Raw genomic sequence first — 18,661 nt, 5'->3', positions numbered from 1 at the left:
AAAAAGTCCACAAAAAGATGCAAAAGAACTGCAAAGAGACACAAAACAACCAAATGAGACACAAAATGCCTCAAAGAGACACAAAATGACTACAAATAGACAAAATGACAAAAAGAGACACAAAGTTTCCTCAAAAAGATGAAAAATGTCAAAGAGATGCAAAGGAACTGCGAAGAGACACAAAATAACCACACAAATGAGTAAAACAACCGCAAAGAAACACAAATTGACTACAAAGAGACACAAAACAACCAAAAAAGACACTTAATCACCTCAAAGACACACAAAATGACCATGAAGAGATGCAAAGGACTTGGAAAGAGACACAAAATAACTACAAAAATGGGCTAAACAACCACAAAACGACCAAAAGAGACACAAATCACCTCAAAGACATACATAATGAACACAAAGAGAAGTGAAGAAACCACATAAAGAGACAAAATAACTACAAAAAATGGGCAAAACAACCACAAAGAGACATAAAACAAAAATAAAGAGACACAAAATGATCAAAAAAGACACTGAATCACATCAAAGACACACAAAATGATCACAAAGAGACACAAAATAACCTCAGGCACATACAAAATGACCACAAACAGACAAAAATATACAAAAAGATGCACAACAATGACCAAGAGATTTAAAACAACAAAAAAGAGGCAACTTCACAAAGTCTGTGTGTCTCTTGAGCCTTTGTAGGAGAGGTGGTGGGGTCTTTTGCATATCCTTGCCCAGGGGCCCAATGTCTTATAATCCGCCCATGGATAGAGAAGGAAAAAGCAAACAGGGTTCAACACATTTTAACATCCAGCTTTAATGATGGGACTGTGAGGCTATATCTTACAAATAACAGATTTTCTTAAAAGTCTAAACTCCACGTGTTGTCAGTCATCAGTTGCTCTATTTGTCCATTCCTCCACGTTGCCATCCTTCCGGTTTTTCCACACTGAAAGCTCCCACCCCGCTCATGGGACAGGTGTTTTAATAAGACAGCCAATTGATGTTCCCAGTGTACTCTGCTACTTGCTGCCGCTGTGTGAATTCACGGAGTAGTACAGAACTTATTGTGGGCCGCGCGATATCGCGAGACTTGTGCCATTATCAACCTGCTTGACACACAGCAGCGCTGAGTGCAGCCTGCCTTGCCAGGGTCGGACTGAAGCTCAAGAAACGACAAGGAGAAGCGAACATCTGGCCGCACATCATGAAAGGACGTCGGGGCTTATAGGAGACAAGACGACGACGCGGGCGGAGATAAATGTAAGTGCAGTGTTTTGTGCTTTGGAAACGGAGGAAGCGAAAGTTAAAGAGTGTCCCCCTCGCCGCTTCGTTCAGCGCAGTTGCTGTGAGTTCCTCTGCTGTTTAAAAGGCTCCTAGCAATGCGTTTCCCAACACGGACATGGAGCTCGGTTTACTGCGCCCTTGGCTCTCCCGTATCCTCCTTACACTTTTCTTTCTCTTATTAAAAAACAACAACCGCGCGCTGAGTGATACTTATGCATATTCTTTTTGGCAGCATCAAACTTTAATATCCAATTCACTTGAGTTTTTCCCCTCACCATCTGCCTTTTCCGTTTTGAATTAACCCCTTTAAACAAATATATCATAGTTGTGCGCGTGTGTGATGCGTGCGTAAAAGGGCCACAAAGCGTTTTTATCTCCTCCTTCTTTGGTGAGGAATTAAAAAGATTTAAAAAAAAAAAAAGTTAGAAATTCAGTGTAATCTCGTGACACTCGTAAATTTACTCCTTATTTTATTTTACAAGTTGTGTGTGTGTGTGTAGTTTGGACTGCGTAGCCCAGAGTTAACATATGGCATAAAGGGGAGCACAGCTGGAGGTAGCGTTTCCATTGCGGTGATGTCAGAGCAGCTGACTCCACAGCTTGCAGTGTAATTAGCAAACAGAGCACCAGTTTACTCACTCTGCACTGGTCTTATTTTTTTCACGTTAGCCTCCTTCTTCCCACCCCCTTCCGATGTACGACTGCTATCATACCCGGTCCCGCTTGCTTGTTCTGTAAACACCGCTGTTTTCGTGTGCGATCGGAAACGCGCCGGTGCGTCACTTCTTTTCGCCAATTTTTGTGTGGAAGCTCAAGAAGTAGGCTGACTATACTGTAACACACCGGAATACTTCGGAGAATTTGGAGAGTGGATCCGTTTACAGCGGGATACATGGGTGGGTGAGCGCAGCGTAGCGTATCCTGCACCACTGGAAAGAATGTAGGATTTATGTTCTCAAGTTGGATAAAGTTATTGATGCACCCCTTTAGGTGGATTTAATCTGCCTGATTAAAGTTTTGTATTTGTGGCATGATTTTACATAAACTTGTATTTGACTTGGTTTTGCATGTTGCTCATACTTTTAAAATCATTTGGCTCAAGTTATCCCTCACATTTTCTCTGCTTTGGGTTACTTGGTGTGTGCCTCTGATACGCGACGGCAGCGCCGCTGTGCCCTCTAAATGGCTTCATTTCGTTTATCCAGTATCCTGTTTTTCCTGTTTTTCATCAGGTTATGAAGGAAGAATGGAGTTCCCAGACCATAGCCGCCAGTTGCTGCAGTGTCTGAGTCAGCAGCGTCACCAAGGTTTCCTCTGTGACTGCACTGTTCTTGTCGGGGAGGCTCGATTCAAAGCGCACAGAGCCGTGCTGGCCTCCTGCAGCATGTACTTCCATCTCTTCTACAGGGACCAGCTGGACAAAAGGGACGTTGTGCATCTCAACAGTGACATTGTGACAGCCCCGGCTTTCAGTCTGCTCCTTGAATTTATGTATGAGGGGAAGTTGGAATTCAGCTCTCTCCCGGTAGAGGATGTCCTGGCAGCAGCCAGTTACCTCCACATGTATGATATAGTGAAAGTGTGTAAAGGCAAGCTTAAAGATAAGGAACTCTCCTCTCTGGATGAAAAGATGAGTGAGGGTTTGGGACTCAGCTGTCTGGACAGGGAAAATTCCTCAGATGGCGAGCTGCACAGTAAGCAGCTCATCCGGCGACAGCCCCAGACACAGTCTCAGGGGCTTCACAGGGCCCCCCCGGCGGAAGAGTTTGACATGGACAACAGCGAAGTCAGGCTGGCTGTCACAGATTGTGATAGGTCTGCACGGACCAGGCAGAAGGCAAACGGTCACTCTGGCAGGTCCCCGGACCTTGTAGGTGTCAATTATTTGTCAGCAGAGGCCGAGCCCTGCGTCCAAACAGCTGGAAAAACAAAAGCTGATGTCAGTAGTTCCACCGTATCGCTGTCCCAGAGGTCCCGGGCTTCAGATGACATGGACTGTGCACTGGATTTGTCTTTCAAGCCTCTGTCTAGCAGAGATCCCTTACACCCCTCCTACGTCTCGGGACAGCTGGCCCTCGACAGCCAGCAGCAGGGCACTGAGCCACTTGTTAAAGACGAACACGACTTGCTGTCAGAGCAGGAGGACAGTGAGCCGATGAGCCCTGAGAGCCAGCGCTTTGGGAATAGTGCCAGGAGCTCAGTGGTGACAGGGTTCGCTGCCCTCTTCCCAGGCAACAACGGCTCCACAGCCGCCCTGCTCTCCCAGGAGGAGGACCTGATGGACGAGGAGGGGGAGGCCTGCAGAGGGAGGGAGGGCGCCCCAGGCAGGGAGGTAGAGGAGAGGAGGGGGAGGCTGCTGGGGGACAGCGAGGAGGAGGAGGAGGACGACCTGGCCTCTTCAGACATCTCCACCTCCAGCGGGGTGCTCCTGCCCCCGGGGCAACAGGTGTGCGTGTGCCCCCTCTGCAGCAAAGTTTTCCCCAGCCCCCATGTGCTGCAACTGCACCTCAGCTCACACTTCCGCGAGAAGGACGGTGCCCGCTCCAAGTTGTCCCCTGACGGCTCGGTCCCCACCTGCATGCAGTGCAACAAGACCTTCTCCTGCATGTACACCCTCAAGCGCCATGAGCGCACACACTCTGGCGAGAAGCCATACACCTGTGGCCAGTGTGGCAAGAGCTTCCAGTACTCCCATAACTTAAGTCGGCACGCTGTAGTTCACACACGTGAGAAGCCTCACGCTTGTAAGTGGTGTGAGCGGCGCTTCACCCAATCTGGGGACCTCTACCGCCACATCAGGAAGTTTCACTGTGGCCTTGTCAAGACTCTCGCCATTGGATAAAACACCTCTCACCAGTGCCATGACATAAAACAGAATGTCTCTTCATACACTGAATACTACTACTGAACACTTTGCCCATTAGTACACACATGTTGGCAGTTTGTCGGAGACTTATCTTTTTTGGATTCTACCCCATGTGGCATTTCTCAAGTTAAAGATGTAGCAACGTTAAAACTGGAGCTGCTCTCTGCACCGGACTGTGTCACAGGCATACATGATGGTCAGAGGGCGGACAGGTGAAGGTGCAGCAAAGGCTGTTAGGATAAACACGGGTGCTGTGAAACCCCAAGCTGGATCTGTGTCGACGAAGGTGAACAAATCAGATGATGCACTTGTTTGTTTCTGTCTCGTTTGTGTCAATCTGTTGAGTTTATTTGAGAAAGATATTTGCCGAAAGAAATGTTTGTACCCCGTGGGCAAATGGGTGATAGCTAATGCTAACATATGTTAATACAATCGTCAGAGTGAGACTTTTATTTGTGCACATGGGAGATCAGAACCGTCCGTGAGTAGCAATATATGATTTTTTTTTAACTCCTACATTATTATTATTTATTTTTTGGGATTTTGTTTAGTCCTTAACAAGTAAACTATCATAAGGCAGCAAAACTAATGAAGTTTGACTACTGGAAGTATAATTTCTTTTTTCATGGAAGTAGAATCTTTGGTTGAAATGAAGTTGGTTACAGTTTTATGTTGTTTGTAACAAGAGGCAAGCAGACCATCATATCATCATTTCTTTTTCTGCCTTGGAGTGAGTTAGCAGCTCTCACATATCGATGAGATGGCCTTCGAACTTGCTCCTTAAAAAGAAGCTGAGGAATCAGAGGAGGGATGGAGAGTAAGCTAATGCCTGTAACACTGGTGCCTACTGAAATTCGCAACACTTCACCTAGTGTACTTACTTAAACAAGTATGAGATAAATCACAATGCCTTCTTGTAAAATTCTGTCAGTTTTCAGGCCTTTAAAAGACAAAAGAAAATCTGGATTACACTCCACATACCAGGTGGTAACAACGGTACTCTGGAATGCCAATTAACCCACGTGTGTCCTTCATTAAATAATTCACAAGAATGTAATAAAAGCACCTTTTAAAAAGGTCTTGTCAATTAAATGTTTATCGACTCCTTTGGGTTAAGAGCAAACAGTTTCCAGTAAGTTACCTGGTTATTTCCTGGTATGGCATTAAGGTGACACTGACACGGTGTGAAGGGCCAACCCTAGCAGGCAGGCAGGCAGGGAGGGAGACAGGTGGATGTTCAGTACTTTGTTGACGTCTGTGCCATTCAGCTGAATCTACTGACTTTTCTTTCTTTGAATTAACCTTTCTCACATTATCATATCCTCTTACTGTACATGTGTATTGTTACTACTGATGAAGCTGGAGCCTTTAGTGGCGCTGTCCTTGAAAGAATCTCCGGGGGCAGGAAATGAACTCTTTCTGTCTGTTCACATAGATGCTATCTGGATTCCTAGCAGGGGGCGTAGCACTAAAAGTTTGTGATATTTGTCTAATCTGTCCTGAGAAGACTTGATCAGAATTTATTTATTAGTTTGACTTGGTTCAGGGTTTACTTTTAGGTGTACTTCTTATTTCTATAAGCTTGAAAGACGCCGCGTCTTGCCTAGCGATCTTGGTACTCATTAACCGGTATTGGGGCTGTCTGTTCATTTTTCCTTTTGTGCAAATCAAGTTACTGTAATTGTATTTTAATATACCGTGTTAGAAACCTCTGCGGAGTATTCAAGATTTGTCACATGGAACATAGAGAAGCACTTGTTTTTAGCATGCATATAGTTTCAACACTATTGTCTAGGCTGCTATTTCTTACTATATGTATATTTAATGTAAATATATATCCTATTTATCGAACTGTTTTTGTTTTTTCCGTGTTGCGACACATGTAAGGTGGAGAGAGTCAGGTGTCTTATTAAGGCTGCAGGTCTCTTAAAGTGTCACGTCTTCCCCCCGAGGGAGTTTGGTCCCTTCTCCATATTCAAGACTTGATTGGAGTCGCTACAAATCAGAACAGTTAATACCCCTCTGACTGCTGTTCCGCCACAGGAAACAGTTGTTCACAAGCACAGCCACACTGATACGGCATTGGCTACCTATAGAAACGAGACAATACAGGCATTGTCCCCCCCCCCCTCAGCCACCCACCCACCCACCACCACCCCACCCACCAAATCCCAGGTAGTTCTCAAGGGATCATTGTGTATCTCTCTCCTAGCTGTGGGGAGAAAAAGCAGCGCAAGTCTCTCTTTGCACTTTTCTGTATTGAATGGAGCCATTGGAATGTGAGAAATGTATTTAGCAAAGGGAGACCAAGGACACTGTAAACAGGTGTATTGTTTGGAGGCATCAAAGAACAGCACCCCCCCATCCCAGCATGCAGTAGATAAACGCTTCATTGTTCCTCAACGAGGAGGAGACACCATGGTGATTTGATTGCACATCTATCAAGAGAATATCAGAGTTATCAGAGTATTGTGTTCCAAGTGCTAGACGTAGAAAAATCTTCGAGACTGAAAATATGGTCTGGCAACTGTGACGATACAGGTCAAAAGTAGGTGCTGACTACTTATCCATTTCAGCAAATCACACCCTTAGGTGCTTTTCTTTCCGTTTTGTCTTTTTATGTTAATCACCAAGACTTCTTTCAGGACACAGAAATGAATTCACATGTGATTTCTCAGCATTTGCAACGGTCTGTCAGCATCTCTAATGGAGGAGCCCAAGTGGAGAACGAGTCAAAGCATTTCTCGCAGAATTACTGCAATCTGTTTTCATTCCCATCCCTGACCTGCAGTCAGCGCTGGGGCTTGAATGAACGAGGCTTGTGTGTGTAATTTTTTTTCCACGAGAAATGTGATTTGGCTCGCTGTTGACTTGCACAAACACTCCCGCCGTTCGAATGCCCTGAGAGTTTAAATCACTTCAGAAAGAACAATATATGCGTAGTGTTTTATAATGTACATTTCAATCAGAACACACAGGAATGTAGGTTTTTGTCACTTTCAGTTGTCTTTTAAAGGAACATTTCTTATGTGGTGCAAACGAAATTGCTCGATTCTCTAATGTACATGTGTACAGAGGTAGAAAAACTAACGATATGTGAAGATTTTTTGTTTTCTTTTTATTGTTTGCAGTCTTTATTTATACCTCCAGGATGATCACCAAATGTGCCTTGTAGACACACGGATAGGTGTTGCATCTGGAGAAGCCCTTTTTCTATATTGTACATTTTTGCCCTTGACTGCGGTGGTAAAGTTCACATCACAGCGACAGTAGCCCACACAACTGTTTGTCCTGTTTTTTTACCATGTCAAAACGCTAAATCAGACAAACTTAAAAAGATTCAAGTCCGTTTATTTTTGCTGCTTTGCGAGAGATTACAGTTGAGATTTATTTGACCGTTTTTATTTATGTGAATAAATCTGTTTTGGGCGTGTTAAACTGTAGACAAGCATTTTCTTTTCTTTTTTTTTGTGATTTGGCTTTTAGAAGCCAATACTACTGGGAACTAACAGTCTGTTCCTTTAGTTAATGTCACTGTTGAATGTGAAACACTGAGATTTTGATTGTTGACTTCTATGGAAACAGCGCTACTCTTGATCGAGGGCTATGTTTGCCTATAACTCATGCTGTATGATCTTTAAGTCTAAAAAAAAAAAAAAAAGACTTTACCAATACTGGAATTTTGTCCTCTGCAGGTTACAACTGTGAAATTGTGTATAATCATGAGAAATATTTATTATTGCATTTGCTTCTTGTGCAACATTTGACTGTCTCAGTTTTAATTTGGTAAGAAAAAAAAGCTTCTAAATGTCAAAACGAAAAATCTTTTTAATAGAATTTGTAGAAGTGCCATTAGAATTTAATATAATTTTTTAATAAGAAAGGTATATTTTATAGTAATCAACTGCTTCAGTGTTAGTGGTGTAGAGATTAGAGGACAATCTTTATGCAGAATTGACATTGCTTAGATATTGAGGCAATTTACTTTTGATCTATAACTGTATGTGCATTTTCTTTGTTTGCGCTTTTTGGAGTGTGCTTGTGTGCGTGTGCTGTGGAAATGTGACAATCTTGATTTAGGTCTTTCTTAAGATTATGCATAGAATTAAATGGAACAACTTTCTCTCCTTGTGTGGACTTGATTCATTTACTCATCACACCAGTCACTGTCTCGATTTAAGACGAAATACTCGGAGCTTTGAGTAAGAAAAGTCAAAGTGAGGCTCTGATACATTTACAACAAAAGAACATTGTGGTAGAGCCCTTGTCTGACACGCAGCAGCAACAATCAGCCAGATAGTGTGTGTGTGTGTGTGTGTGTGTGGGCAGCGCTGCAATGTGTACAGAGACAACAGAAAGTGATAATACTGCTGGTCTTACAGGCCCTATCCCTCTGAAACCATAAACTCAGCTCAAGGACGGAGCAATTTCAAGATGGGCTCCTATTGTTCCTGACCTGTTGCCAACACTCTACAAAAGAGATAAACCTGAGATAACTGTAATTATTAGTAAAAACACACACATGTGGAAGCAAAGGTGTAGGTTTTGTTGCAACATTTGAAGGGACACGAATAGAATTGGGAGGTTTTGGGGCTCCGTCAGAAAGTTCTGAGCGCCAAATACTTAATTTCCTGCATTCAGGTGAATTTTTATGCAACAGTTGTGCCATTTTGCATCAATTTGTGGTGTAAATGCCTTTAATTTTGTCAAAAGTCCTCTGCAATTTGAATGTTTTTTATTGGGGCGACAAATGCACATGCTCAAAATATTGAGGGGGACAAGTCTCCTGCATCCCCCCCTGAAATCAACGCCTATTTTGGATGTAAACAAATCAAATATATGTGTCTACTTGAGGGACTTCATGCCAATTCACTGGACACTTTCAATGGCGAGAACTTTTAATTATTTCCCGGCTGCTCCATGAAAGAAATCCAGCTGCTCTCCTACGTGATCCCAATGGGGATGTGCTCGGGTTCCCACCGCCCTCCCCCCAATCCCAGCTCACCCGTTCTGGGAACTCCATATAGACAAGGGCCGCATCCAACTGCCCCTGCCCCCATCTATCCTACCTCCACCCCCACGGCCCCCAAAACCACGGCCCCAAACCTCGGCCTCATCTCACCACTCTATTGTGTGCGTGGGTAGTAGCTCAGCCAGGCTATTGTCTGGCCCAGCTCCCCAGCACGTACTTTATGCACAAACAGACGACACAGCGGCGCTAGCCAGGCAGCTCCAACATAAAGAAAACAATGTCCTCCCAAGATCATTCATAAACACCCTGAACAGCCCCGGCCAGCTCACAGTAAATAAGGGCCCTCTGCAATGCTGCGGCCACCTCGCACTGTAAACATCCACAGCGGCGGGCCTCAGAGTGCTCGCTGGCACCAACATCTCACATCTGCCTAAGGGGACCCAGGGCTTTGGCTGCCTGGAGTGTGTGTGTGTGTGTGCTTTTCTTATAGACCCAAACCTTCACATGGAAAGTAGGGGCCATGTGATAGAGCTTAGCTGCAGGGTGACGAGCTCGGATATGTGCGGTGTAACTCGATGGTGTAATAAAACATTCCTCTCTGAGGCTCAAAGCCTGGCTCATTTGGCCGTGAGTGGTTTTGTGTGTGTGTGTGTGTGTGTGTGTTTAGAGGTACTTGAGAGAAGTTGAGAGGAAAGTTGTAAGTGTCCACCACCTCAACAAGGCCAGCGGTGGGAGCCCTTGACCTCTGAAGGGACGGACTGCCAGGGACAGCTGGTGTGGCCTGTGTTTATTTATTTATTTCTTAACAAAAGACAGGTGGTCACACTTGAAAAGGGCACACAAACACAGTCACACATGCGCTTGTGTACAGACAATGCACACACACACACACACACACACACACACACACACACATGCTTGGGTAGTTTTCTTTTTCTCTCTTTCCGTATGAACACACATGCATATGGTTATCATCCACTTAATTTTAGAGGAGCAATTCTTTTGACTTTCAGACGCCCAAGAAAAAGAATAATAATAGAAACCCCAATTAATAGTAAAATAGTCTGGTGTTCAAAAAAAAACCCTCAGTAAGTGACAATAGTTGCCCAGGTGTGAGGCAACAGCCACGTCTGAAGCAAAACAAGTGCTTGGTCACAATCTAAAGCTGCAATCTGAAATGTATATACCACACATCAGTTGCTACAAGTGCATAAATACATATCAACTAGTGCTCTCACACTGGGTTTGCCTTTTTTGGAGTGGCTCGCCCTGACGGTGCCAAGACAGTGTGTCCTTGGTCCACTGTACAGCTGTCACTTACTCACACTCGTTGACGCATATTTATAGCAGCAGCATCACTGGGCTCGACGCTCGCCACACTCAGACCACAGCTGGTCCCCACAAGAATGGGTGAAAGACAAAGCCACGTGCTCCCGCTGGCCGACTGCAGTTGGTCCTGTCTGGAGCGCCGTGGGTGATTATGTGGCCCCTCTTCTCCTCTCAGACACCCAGCCCCATACATGCACCCGGGAGGAAGATGAGGACCATTGCTGGAGGTTGTGGGGGAGCGCACCGTGACCTTTTTTTTTTTTTGTGTTTGAATATCACGAATGGGGATGTGCTGAAAACCTTGACAGCTGCACTCTGTTGTTTTGAAGGTACATAAACACATCATTATGGAGTTAACAGAGAGCAGGGAGGGGACAGCAGCATTAGCATCCTTCCCTCTAATAAGTCAACTATGAATATGGGAAATGTTTTGGATGACAGACAGGCGAGTCGTGCCTGAACCACTTTGTATTGTTCTATATCTGGAGTCCAAGTGAAATCAGGGTACTCATAATTTTTCAGCTTTGGGAGAGATACAAGGCAGACAATACTAGCAAGAGCACCAATACGATTTCTTCAAGTATGGAGGTATTAGATGAGATTAGGGTGGAAACAGACAACTTTCCAACTGGTATTCTTGTTGGCACAGCTTTTGCAAAGGCAACGGGATCCATAGACGTAGATATCGATGGGGACACTTTTGTCCGCCCAAAAATAAACATGAAATTAGTAGAGGACTTTTACTCCAATAAACATTTTCAGACAGAAGACCCCCAAACCCCTTGTTTCATATGTGTTCCCCCCAATGTTGAACCAAAACCAACACCCTTGATTGGATCGCTTTCCATTTTCCTCAGCGTCTATCATCTACCACCAACACAGGACACGCTACATTTTATTTCCCACAGCTACTTTGATTTCCAACGTCAACCATTTCTGCCAGTGGGGATAGTAACCGCAAAGAACTTTGTGCATTGATACTTTCTAGGGATAGCTACAGGGGGAAACAAAAGCACTATCCTCTTCTGTTTTGGCTGCACAGTGGTTGACGCACTTCCTTTGCGCCTTAAATCGAGCCTAAATTTTCCCAGGAGATTGTTCACGGTGGCAAAAAGACGAAGTGAGACTTGCAGAGAACCAATCTAAACACCAGTGGGGTTGTTCTAAAGCCAATACATTTTGCAATCAACATTTCAAGTTCAAGCAAACTAGAATTACCATCTCTCAGTTGTTTGCCTCCACGTGACCAGTCAAACTGCAATTAACATCCATGTCTGACCAGACTCATTTGTAGCATTATGATGTCACAGTGAAGCTGACCTTTGACCACCAAATTCTAACCAGTTCATTGTTTGGTTCCAAGTGGACAAGGTACTTCCTTGAGGTGTTCTTCAGATATCATGTTCACGAGAATGGGATGGACGAACAACCCAAACACATAACGCCTCCAACCATGGTTATCACTGGTGCAGAGAGATAAGAACTTTTCTATTTCCACTTTAAACTGAGGTAAATCATGAGACTGTGTCCTTTGCGGACAACACTATTTTCTCCACTGTCATGCATTAAATTACTTCCTTTCCTCTCGATACAAGGGTATGAAGGGAAGGTCTGATGCAGTGATGGATCGCATTAAATTGGCTGGAACAACAGGATAATGAAGTGACTTTTTGATGCTCCAAACAGGGCTTTGGATATTTAAATGTCCCTTTGACTCATTATTCCTGAGAGTGTTAATCTCTCTTTAAGACAAACTCATCTCCCGGATCAAAAAGGAGCAGGAGGATGCTCGCTCTGACATTGGAGGACAGAATACAGTGACTCGGAGTAGGTAGTAGTTTAAAAGTGGACATCTTAGCTCCATCTCAGCAAAGAAAGTAACTGGGTTTCACAGCTTTGAATTCTGGATTAGATCAGAGACAAGACGGATGGTTAGATATTTCAGCCTTTGACTAGTAAACTCAAAACATGACAATAAGTATAAAACACTTTGTTCTGGGTTACCTGTTGATTTGATATATTCTAACTAGAACGTATATTCTTTGAGAAGCAGGAAATAGAAAATATTTAGCATTTTTTTCTTGATATGTGACTTGCTCAGGAAATGTTTTTATCAAAAGTAGTTCACGATTAATATTCTGTCGATTGACAAGCGTCTCAGCCCTGTAACACACAAAATTATTAGTATTAATTGGCGCAAAACGTCCTCCAAGCTTTATACTTTTGGACGTCTAGGTTGATTTTCATGTTTTAACCTCAATAAAAGGAAAAAAAGAGTCTCCTGTACAAGTGTTTCATGTCCACCTCTGAGTTCCTTTGAGCCTTATCAAGAAATGTGCAGACAACTTGACGCCTTGCCTGCCAGCAGCTGTCTGTTCATTCAGCCAGAAATCAAGCGGTGCCCTCCAACACCAACTGCAGAGCTCCCCAAAGACTGGAGCCACAACTGGCCTGCTGAGCAGGGGATGTGACTCAACAGCTCATAGGCACACTTGCAGTAAGCTCCAGGAAGTGCAGTCATCCAAGCTAATATCTATAACATGTCATGTGATTGATTTCAATAAAGCAGTGTTCAGGACTTCTGCCACCAAGAACAATTACTCACAGTGTACAATACCTGACCCTGAAACCAGTCGTCATCAGCGACAAGCCTCAGCCAACAGAAAGTGATGACTGCACCTCAAGGTCACGTCCAGAGGGGATAATTGTAGCCAAACTGTCTGCTGCAGAAGCCCTGGTTCTGTTCAACTTCTGGGTCTCTTTGTTTTAATACATACATTTCAGAGCAGATTCTCAAGGTCAGTCTAGGACTTCTGGATTGGAATTTCATTTTCATTGCCAAGACAAAACTTCCAACTAAAAGGCTGAAAATGTGCTTCAGTAGCATCGTGAGATAAATGCGCTCATCCAGTGAGGAAGCAGGGTTTGTGTGTTACCCTGAATGTGGCCAAGTCTGAAAGGAACTCATCCCTCAGCTGAGTCCTTGAAGTGTGCTGCCACCTGCTGATATATCTGCAACACTTGAAGTAACCTTTAAGCTAATTGGCTGATTTTCGGTCAGACGTCCGATTCTGACTCCTGCATTATTCAGCAATTATCTTGCTGTGCTGCTTTAATTCCTCAAAATACAAACTATGACTTTATTAAAGATGCATCACAGAGAACATTTAACTGTATACAAAAGTGTTCAAGTTTATTTCAGTTACTTCGGGGATACAATACATATATACACACAAGAAAACATCTGGATCACATAAAAATAAAAAAAAATCACAGGTATAAAATGCAGTCTTAGTAATATCATGTGAGGCAACTACGTATGTTCAAGCATAATCTCCTGGTTCCTCAGACAGTCTTCCTTCACGTTGAGCAGCTGCAGCACAGTACTTCATCGTATTGCCCGCTGTAACTGTGGGACAAAAAGAAAATATTACAATTAAAAACTCGCCTGCTCTACCACCTCAGCTACAGCTGCAGAATGTGATGCTCAAAACAACTTCTACAACACAAACATGTTGCACTGATGAAAAAACCTACGTTCAGTGGAAAAGTGAACAAGGCTTACATTTTAAGCCACGATGATGGAAACTATCCTGCTCAGTCAGACATTAGTAACTGCAGGGAAACTATTCTTTAATAGATTGCTCGTTGGCTAAAAATAACTGTTGTGCCAAAGCCCCCACCAAAACTTGTGAGTTCTTTCTTTTTGATCATCAAATACTCACCCCGTCGATGTGAAAAGTGGCTGTAAAAATGCGTAGTTTGCTTCTTCATATTTCTAAAGATGAATAAGCAGCTTTCCTTCCTGCTTCCATTGCTTTTTGATGTCTTAACATCCAGCAAATTCACTTCTACAGCTCTGTTTGCTCACTGGCACTCCAGCCAAAACTGATTACAAGCCAACAAAAGTCAGGGCAGACTGGGGTCATGATTCTGGCCTGTCTACGAGTTATTCAAGTGCAGGTTTCTTTATGTCAAATACAATAAATCTACAGGACGTTTTTTTGGTCTGGTTACACTGATGCACACAGTCTGCAGCTCAGAGTGCACCCATGGTACAAGCACAGGAGGAATGCCTTTCACAGAACAGATGAGAAACAGCTTGCACCCAGCACCTCATATAAACATGTCTTTAATCCCGAAGCAAGTGATTTTCCAAGTGACACCTAATTAACCTCAACGTGCACAGTCTCCCAGTTTAAAGGGAACTAATGATACTTTGAAGCTGGCACGAACACGAGAAAAAAAGACAACACTGCAGCTGGATTCCAGCTAGGGATGCACTAAAATGTCTTTAAGGCCAATATTTTCCTGCCTAAATTAGCTGATACGGATATTGCATTTTAATGAGTCATAACACAAACGCATGTGCAGGAGAGGCAAAGCTTTACAGACATGCCTAGTTTAAAGAAAATTCTATAACTATATAATCTAAGCTGTATCAATTTAAATTGAAAAAAAAAAAAAGAAGAAAGACCCACGGTCACAACAAGGAATGGGGAGATTCATTAATGTAATTAACGTCATCCATGACGGAAACACGTTGATGTGCAAAACATGCGCCGGCGCATCGCAATACAGTAGGCTGCACCAGGTTAAAGCATGGATATCTCCAGAGTACAGGCTGTAGTGGAAAACCTCGCCTACAAAGTGAAAATGACTTCTAATGGGAGCAGCGCACAGACACTCGAAGCGAAAGTATCCCAGAGCCCCTTGTCAAGACGGCACTGTCCTGTTTACTTTTTGTTCCTACCCAAGCATGATATATAAGGATTATCAACATGCAGAGTGGGTTTCTGTTAGAAGCAGTCACTTAAAATTTTTGCACCGCTACTACTGTTTTTCTTCAGCTATTCTATTTTTTCTGTTTACTCAAATGGACAAGCACAAGTGAAAAAACTAACTACTACTAACTAACTAAAAAAAATAACATTTCAGTCTGTGGCTGCTGTTAAGTCTGTAAATTATTTTAGTGACCTTCCTCACCGCACACTGACGCAAAAATACATTTGCCAGTAATTATCTAAACTGCATATTACTCCAGCGATGACATAAAGATCATGTCATCACCATTTAACTTTTAAGTCAAGTACCCACTGATACGGATTCTTTAGTTCAGGGAAAACGATTGCTGTGATATACAGCAACCATTTTGAATTTGAGGTCCAGTACTTTCTGATCAGGTACCTGACACACAGGGCTCAATTTCATAATTATTATCATGATACAACAGTGACGTTGAAATTAGACTAATTTTAGGATCTGCTGCAACTGCAGTTTTTACGAGAAGATGACTGAATAAAAGATTCAAATATTTATGAGTCAATTTCTGTTTCTTATTTTAAGGTTGTTTGAGTGTTATGTAATCAGCAATAAAAAATAATCTTCAGTATAATTGAAAAATTTGTCCTTTAATTAGTCGACTTATCGGGAAAAACAAAAAACAAAACCTACATTTATCGGTAAAAAAAATAATTGCCCTAGTCACAACTAGCCATACATAATAATTACCAATAATACCAATGTAGATACTGCTTCTCAACTTAAAATGTGGACTTACTCTATGATTGTGCAGACAGAGCAGCAGTGGCTGGCGCAGCTGGAGCATTGGCGGGTGCAGGAGGAACAGGCGAGACGGTCACATTGGGAGCATGGTGTCCTGGATCCCTGGCTCTTCTGACACACACAGCAGCCTGTAGGAGCCACTGGTGCACCTAGACCTAAAGCACACATACATACTGGATGAGTATTTAAAAAAAAAAAAAAAGTAACCAGGCTGAGCCCACAAATTTGTGACAACACTGACATCTGCTGGTGAAAAGTATTAACTGAACTAACTGTCAAAGTGACTTCTTGTGCACTGGCCCATTTAAAAAAGGTGTTTCCTTGTGGACCTTTGTACTAAAAATACGTTGAGATGACACTTAATTTTTCTAAACTCAGACTGTTGAAGCCTCATATTAGCTTCCCCCATCACCTAAATTGAAATTGCTTTAGAAAGGGACCTCCTCTGAACACTATAGACAGGAGGACAGATTGCTACAACCAATAACTCTGTCAATGTACATCTGGGCTTGTGGGTATTGTGTTAAGGCAGATTTAAAAAAAATATATAAATCTGTATATAATCAAATCTGTCACATGGACTAGATCAAAGAATCACAGCAACATAAATAAATTGGAGATTTAGCCAGTTATCTGAAGGAAGCCTATGGGAAGTGAGAAAAAAGTTATTTATCGAGATAATCTGGAGATATCTGGTAGTTTTTCATGTGAACAGTTTACTTGGGATTTTGTTTTTAGCTTCTCTATCTTTTCCCACATGCTTTAAGTACGCAAGACCTGAAGACGTTTGTACAATAATGGTATCTTGTAATCCCGTGTGGGATGAATCAAATGATTTGGCAAGACACAAAAATAACTTATGACTGAACAAATGAATATGCAAGTATATTTGTGACGCTCTTGGTCCAATGTTTTCCATTACGTAAGAGAACAAATTGTACTTTAGGTGTAAGGGTATTTGTCTGCTGGGATTTCCACTCTGTCAGCTGTTTGAGGGCAAGTCCAAATTTTATTACATGGTCGATCATTTCCACAGTGTCATAACTTCATGATGACTGCTAAATGCACTCCTAGTTTTGGACTTTATGAAATCTTGTTTGGGGTGGAACAGGTTCAGTGAGTGAGTGCTTCAGGTGCTACAAAGGACACTTTCATGAGTTGTATAAGTATGCTTTGGAGGGCCAACCTACTGCTTTGCTTATATCAATAGATGTCACTGTTTTAACTTTTACTATTTTAGTGTCAATCCCATCAGGTTTTCTTTTTCAGTGACTACTGTGGGTCCTGTCATAAACTGTGGACCCTCACCCAAATGTGCTCTGGGGGACAGGGTAAGGTTGTGCACTGAGCACCAAGACAATAGATTTGTCATGCTGTCTTTTGGTGTTGCCATTTCTCGGTGTGACAACATATTCTGCTCAACATATCTGGAGTGTAGTCATCTTATCACCTGCCTGTCAGTTCAGGCTCACCTGCAGCGTTTGCTCTTGTCAGTCTCCCATCATGACCAATCAGTGTCTGTCCTTTCAGCAGTGTCTGGCTGCATGCAGGTGTCTCAGGTTGTCCAGTGGGCTGCGGGTCGATGCATCTCTCCTCCCCGGTCCATATTTTGCCCATCACAGCCTTGGCACCATTGAAAAGCAGGTTCTTTGTCTTTGCTAGGAGGACAAAAACACAGACTCAGTGAGATAACATGTGACTAACTCAGCTGACCGCCCCGGGGCGCCCAAGACACTGGTGTTTACAGCTCAGTGAAGCCAGTGGAACTGCATTGTAACAGCTTCAGAGGCCTGTTGCAAGTAATAGCAAACATAGCATGAATACACAACTTGTACAACAGCCATTATATACTTTATAATAACAATAAATACTGTAAAGTTGTTACTGTCAACAGGCCAAACTGCTGACATCACATTAAACGTTTGAGAACAAAGACGAAGGCACCAAAAGTGGCCAGCGTTATTATTTTATTATTGTACAAAAGGTGTTTTCAACGACTGCTAAACAAGTAGAGACAACTAACAAATGTGCGCAACAACCAAGCTAGCATTAGCTAACTGCTACACAGTGTTATATCCCCGAACAGGCACTTACCGTAGATTTCCTGCCTGTATTTGTTCCCAAACACGCCGTAGTTACTCAGCTCTTGTTGTCCGACGTGTATTTTATACTGGGAGGAGAAGGTTTCCGGGAAAGGACAAGCTCGTTTCGGCATTTTCGCTGCAAAAAATTCCCCGCCGTGTTACTGCGTATCTCCACACTTGCTTCTTGCGGGAAAATTGTACCGAGACAGCAACGAGCCAATCACATACGTCCTTTATTGTCACATGAGAGCTCTGAGCCAATCCGACAGCTGCTCTGCTGTCACATGATTTTTGTTTCCAGATTTAACTTCGCACTCACTGTGCTGCTTTCAGGGGCTGCAGGATTTTTGCATTTTATGTTTTTTTTATGCCAGTAAATATAGAGATTGGTTGACACTTGAGTAAAAGTACGCACAGTAACACATCATTACAACTAAGGACAAGAATAAGAACATTTTCAGATATCAAAAGTGTGAAATAATGCGTGCCACTCTTACCATCATGTTGATGATGACTTTAATGAATGGATTTTTGTTTCTCTTGATCGACAGACTT

General features: G+C 43.0%; 2 protein-coding genes across 3 annotated transcripts; one reads left to right on the top strand and one right to left on the bottom strand.

Moving 5' to 3' along the window:
• The first annotated feature begins 544 nt into the window (after positions 1-544).
• zbtb42 (zinc finger and BTB domain containing 42) lies at positions 545-8,298 on the top strand. 2 transcript variants are annotated; one of them, XM_050062387.1, is made up of 2 exons: positions 545-1,266; positions 2,523-8,298. In XM_050062387.1, the coding sequence occupies exon 2, from the start codon at positions 2,537-2,539 to the stop codon at positions 4,130-4,132; it is 1,596 nt and encodes a 531-aa protein (XP_049918344.1). In that variant the 5' UTR covers positions 545-1,266; positions 2,523-2,536; the 3' UTR covers positions 4,133-8,298. The 2 variants fall into 2 exon arrangements, with proteins under 2 accessions (XP_049918344.1, XP_049918343.1); XM_050062386.1 differs by lacking the exon at positions 545-1,266 and adding an exon at positions 1,274-2,186.
• A 5,325-nt stretch (positions 8,299-13,623) lies between these two features.
• On the bottom strand, positions 13,624-18,323 carry siva1 (SIVA1, apoptosis-inducing factor). Its single transcript, XM_050061530.1, has 4 exons — positions 18,117-18,323; positions 17,495-17,680; positions 16,018-16,177; positions 13,624-13,866 (listed from the first exon to the last, which is right to left on the bottom strand). Exons 1-4 carry the CDS (start codon positions 18,235-18,237, stop codon positions 13,818-13,820), a joined length of 516 nt encoding a protein of 171 aa, XP_049917487.1. The 5' UTR covers positions 18,238-18,323; the 3' UTR covers positions 13,624-13,817.
• Positions 18,324-18,661: the final 338 nt, after the last annotated feature.

This window comes from Epinephelus moara, chromosome 14 (assembly GCF_006386435.1).
Source record: "Epinephelus moara isolate mb chromosome 14, YSFRI_EMoa_1.0, whole genome shotgun sequence".
Lineage (NCBI taxonomy): Eukaryota > Metazoa > Chordata > Actinopteri > Perciformes > Serranidae > Epinephelus > Epinephelus moara.
This window is presented reverse-complemented; position numbering and strand designations above follow the sequence as displayed.

Coding starts and splice junctions, on each gene's coding strand:
- siva1 (XM_050061530.1), bottom strand. CDS start 18,237: ATGCCGAAACGAGCTTGTCCTTTCCCGGAAACCTTCTCCTCCCAGTAT. Junction 17,681..18,116: donor ATACAGGCAGGAAATCTACG/GTAAGTGCCTGT, acceptor TTGTCCTCCTAG/CAAAGACAAAGAACCTGCTT. Junction 13,867..16,017: donor TCTGTCTGCACAATCATAGA/GTAAGTCCACAT, acceptor TTTGTCCCACAG/TTACAGCGGGCAATACGATG.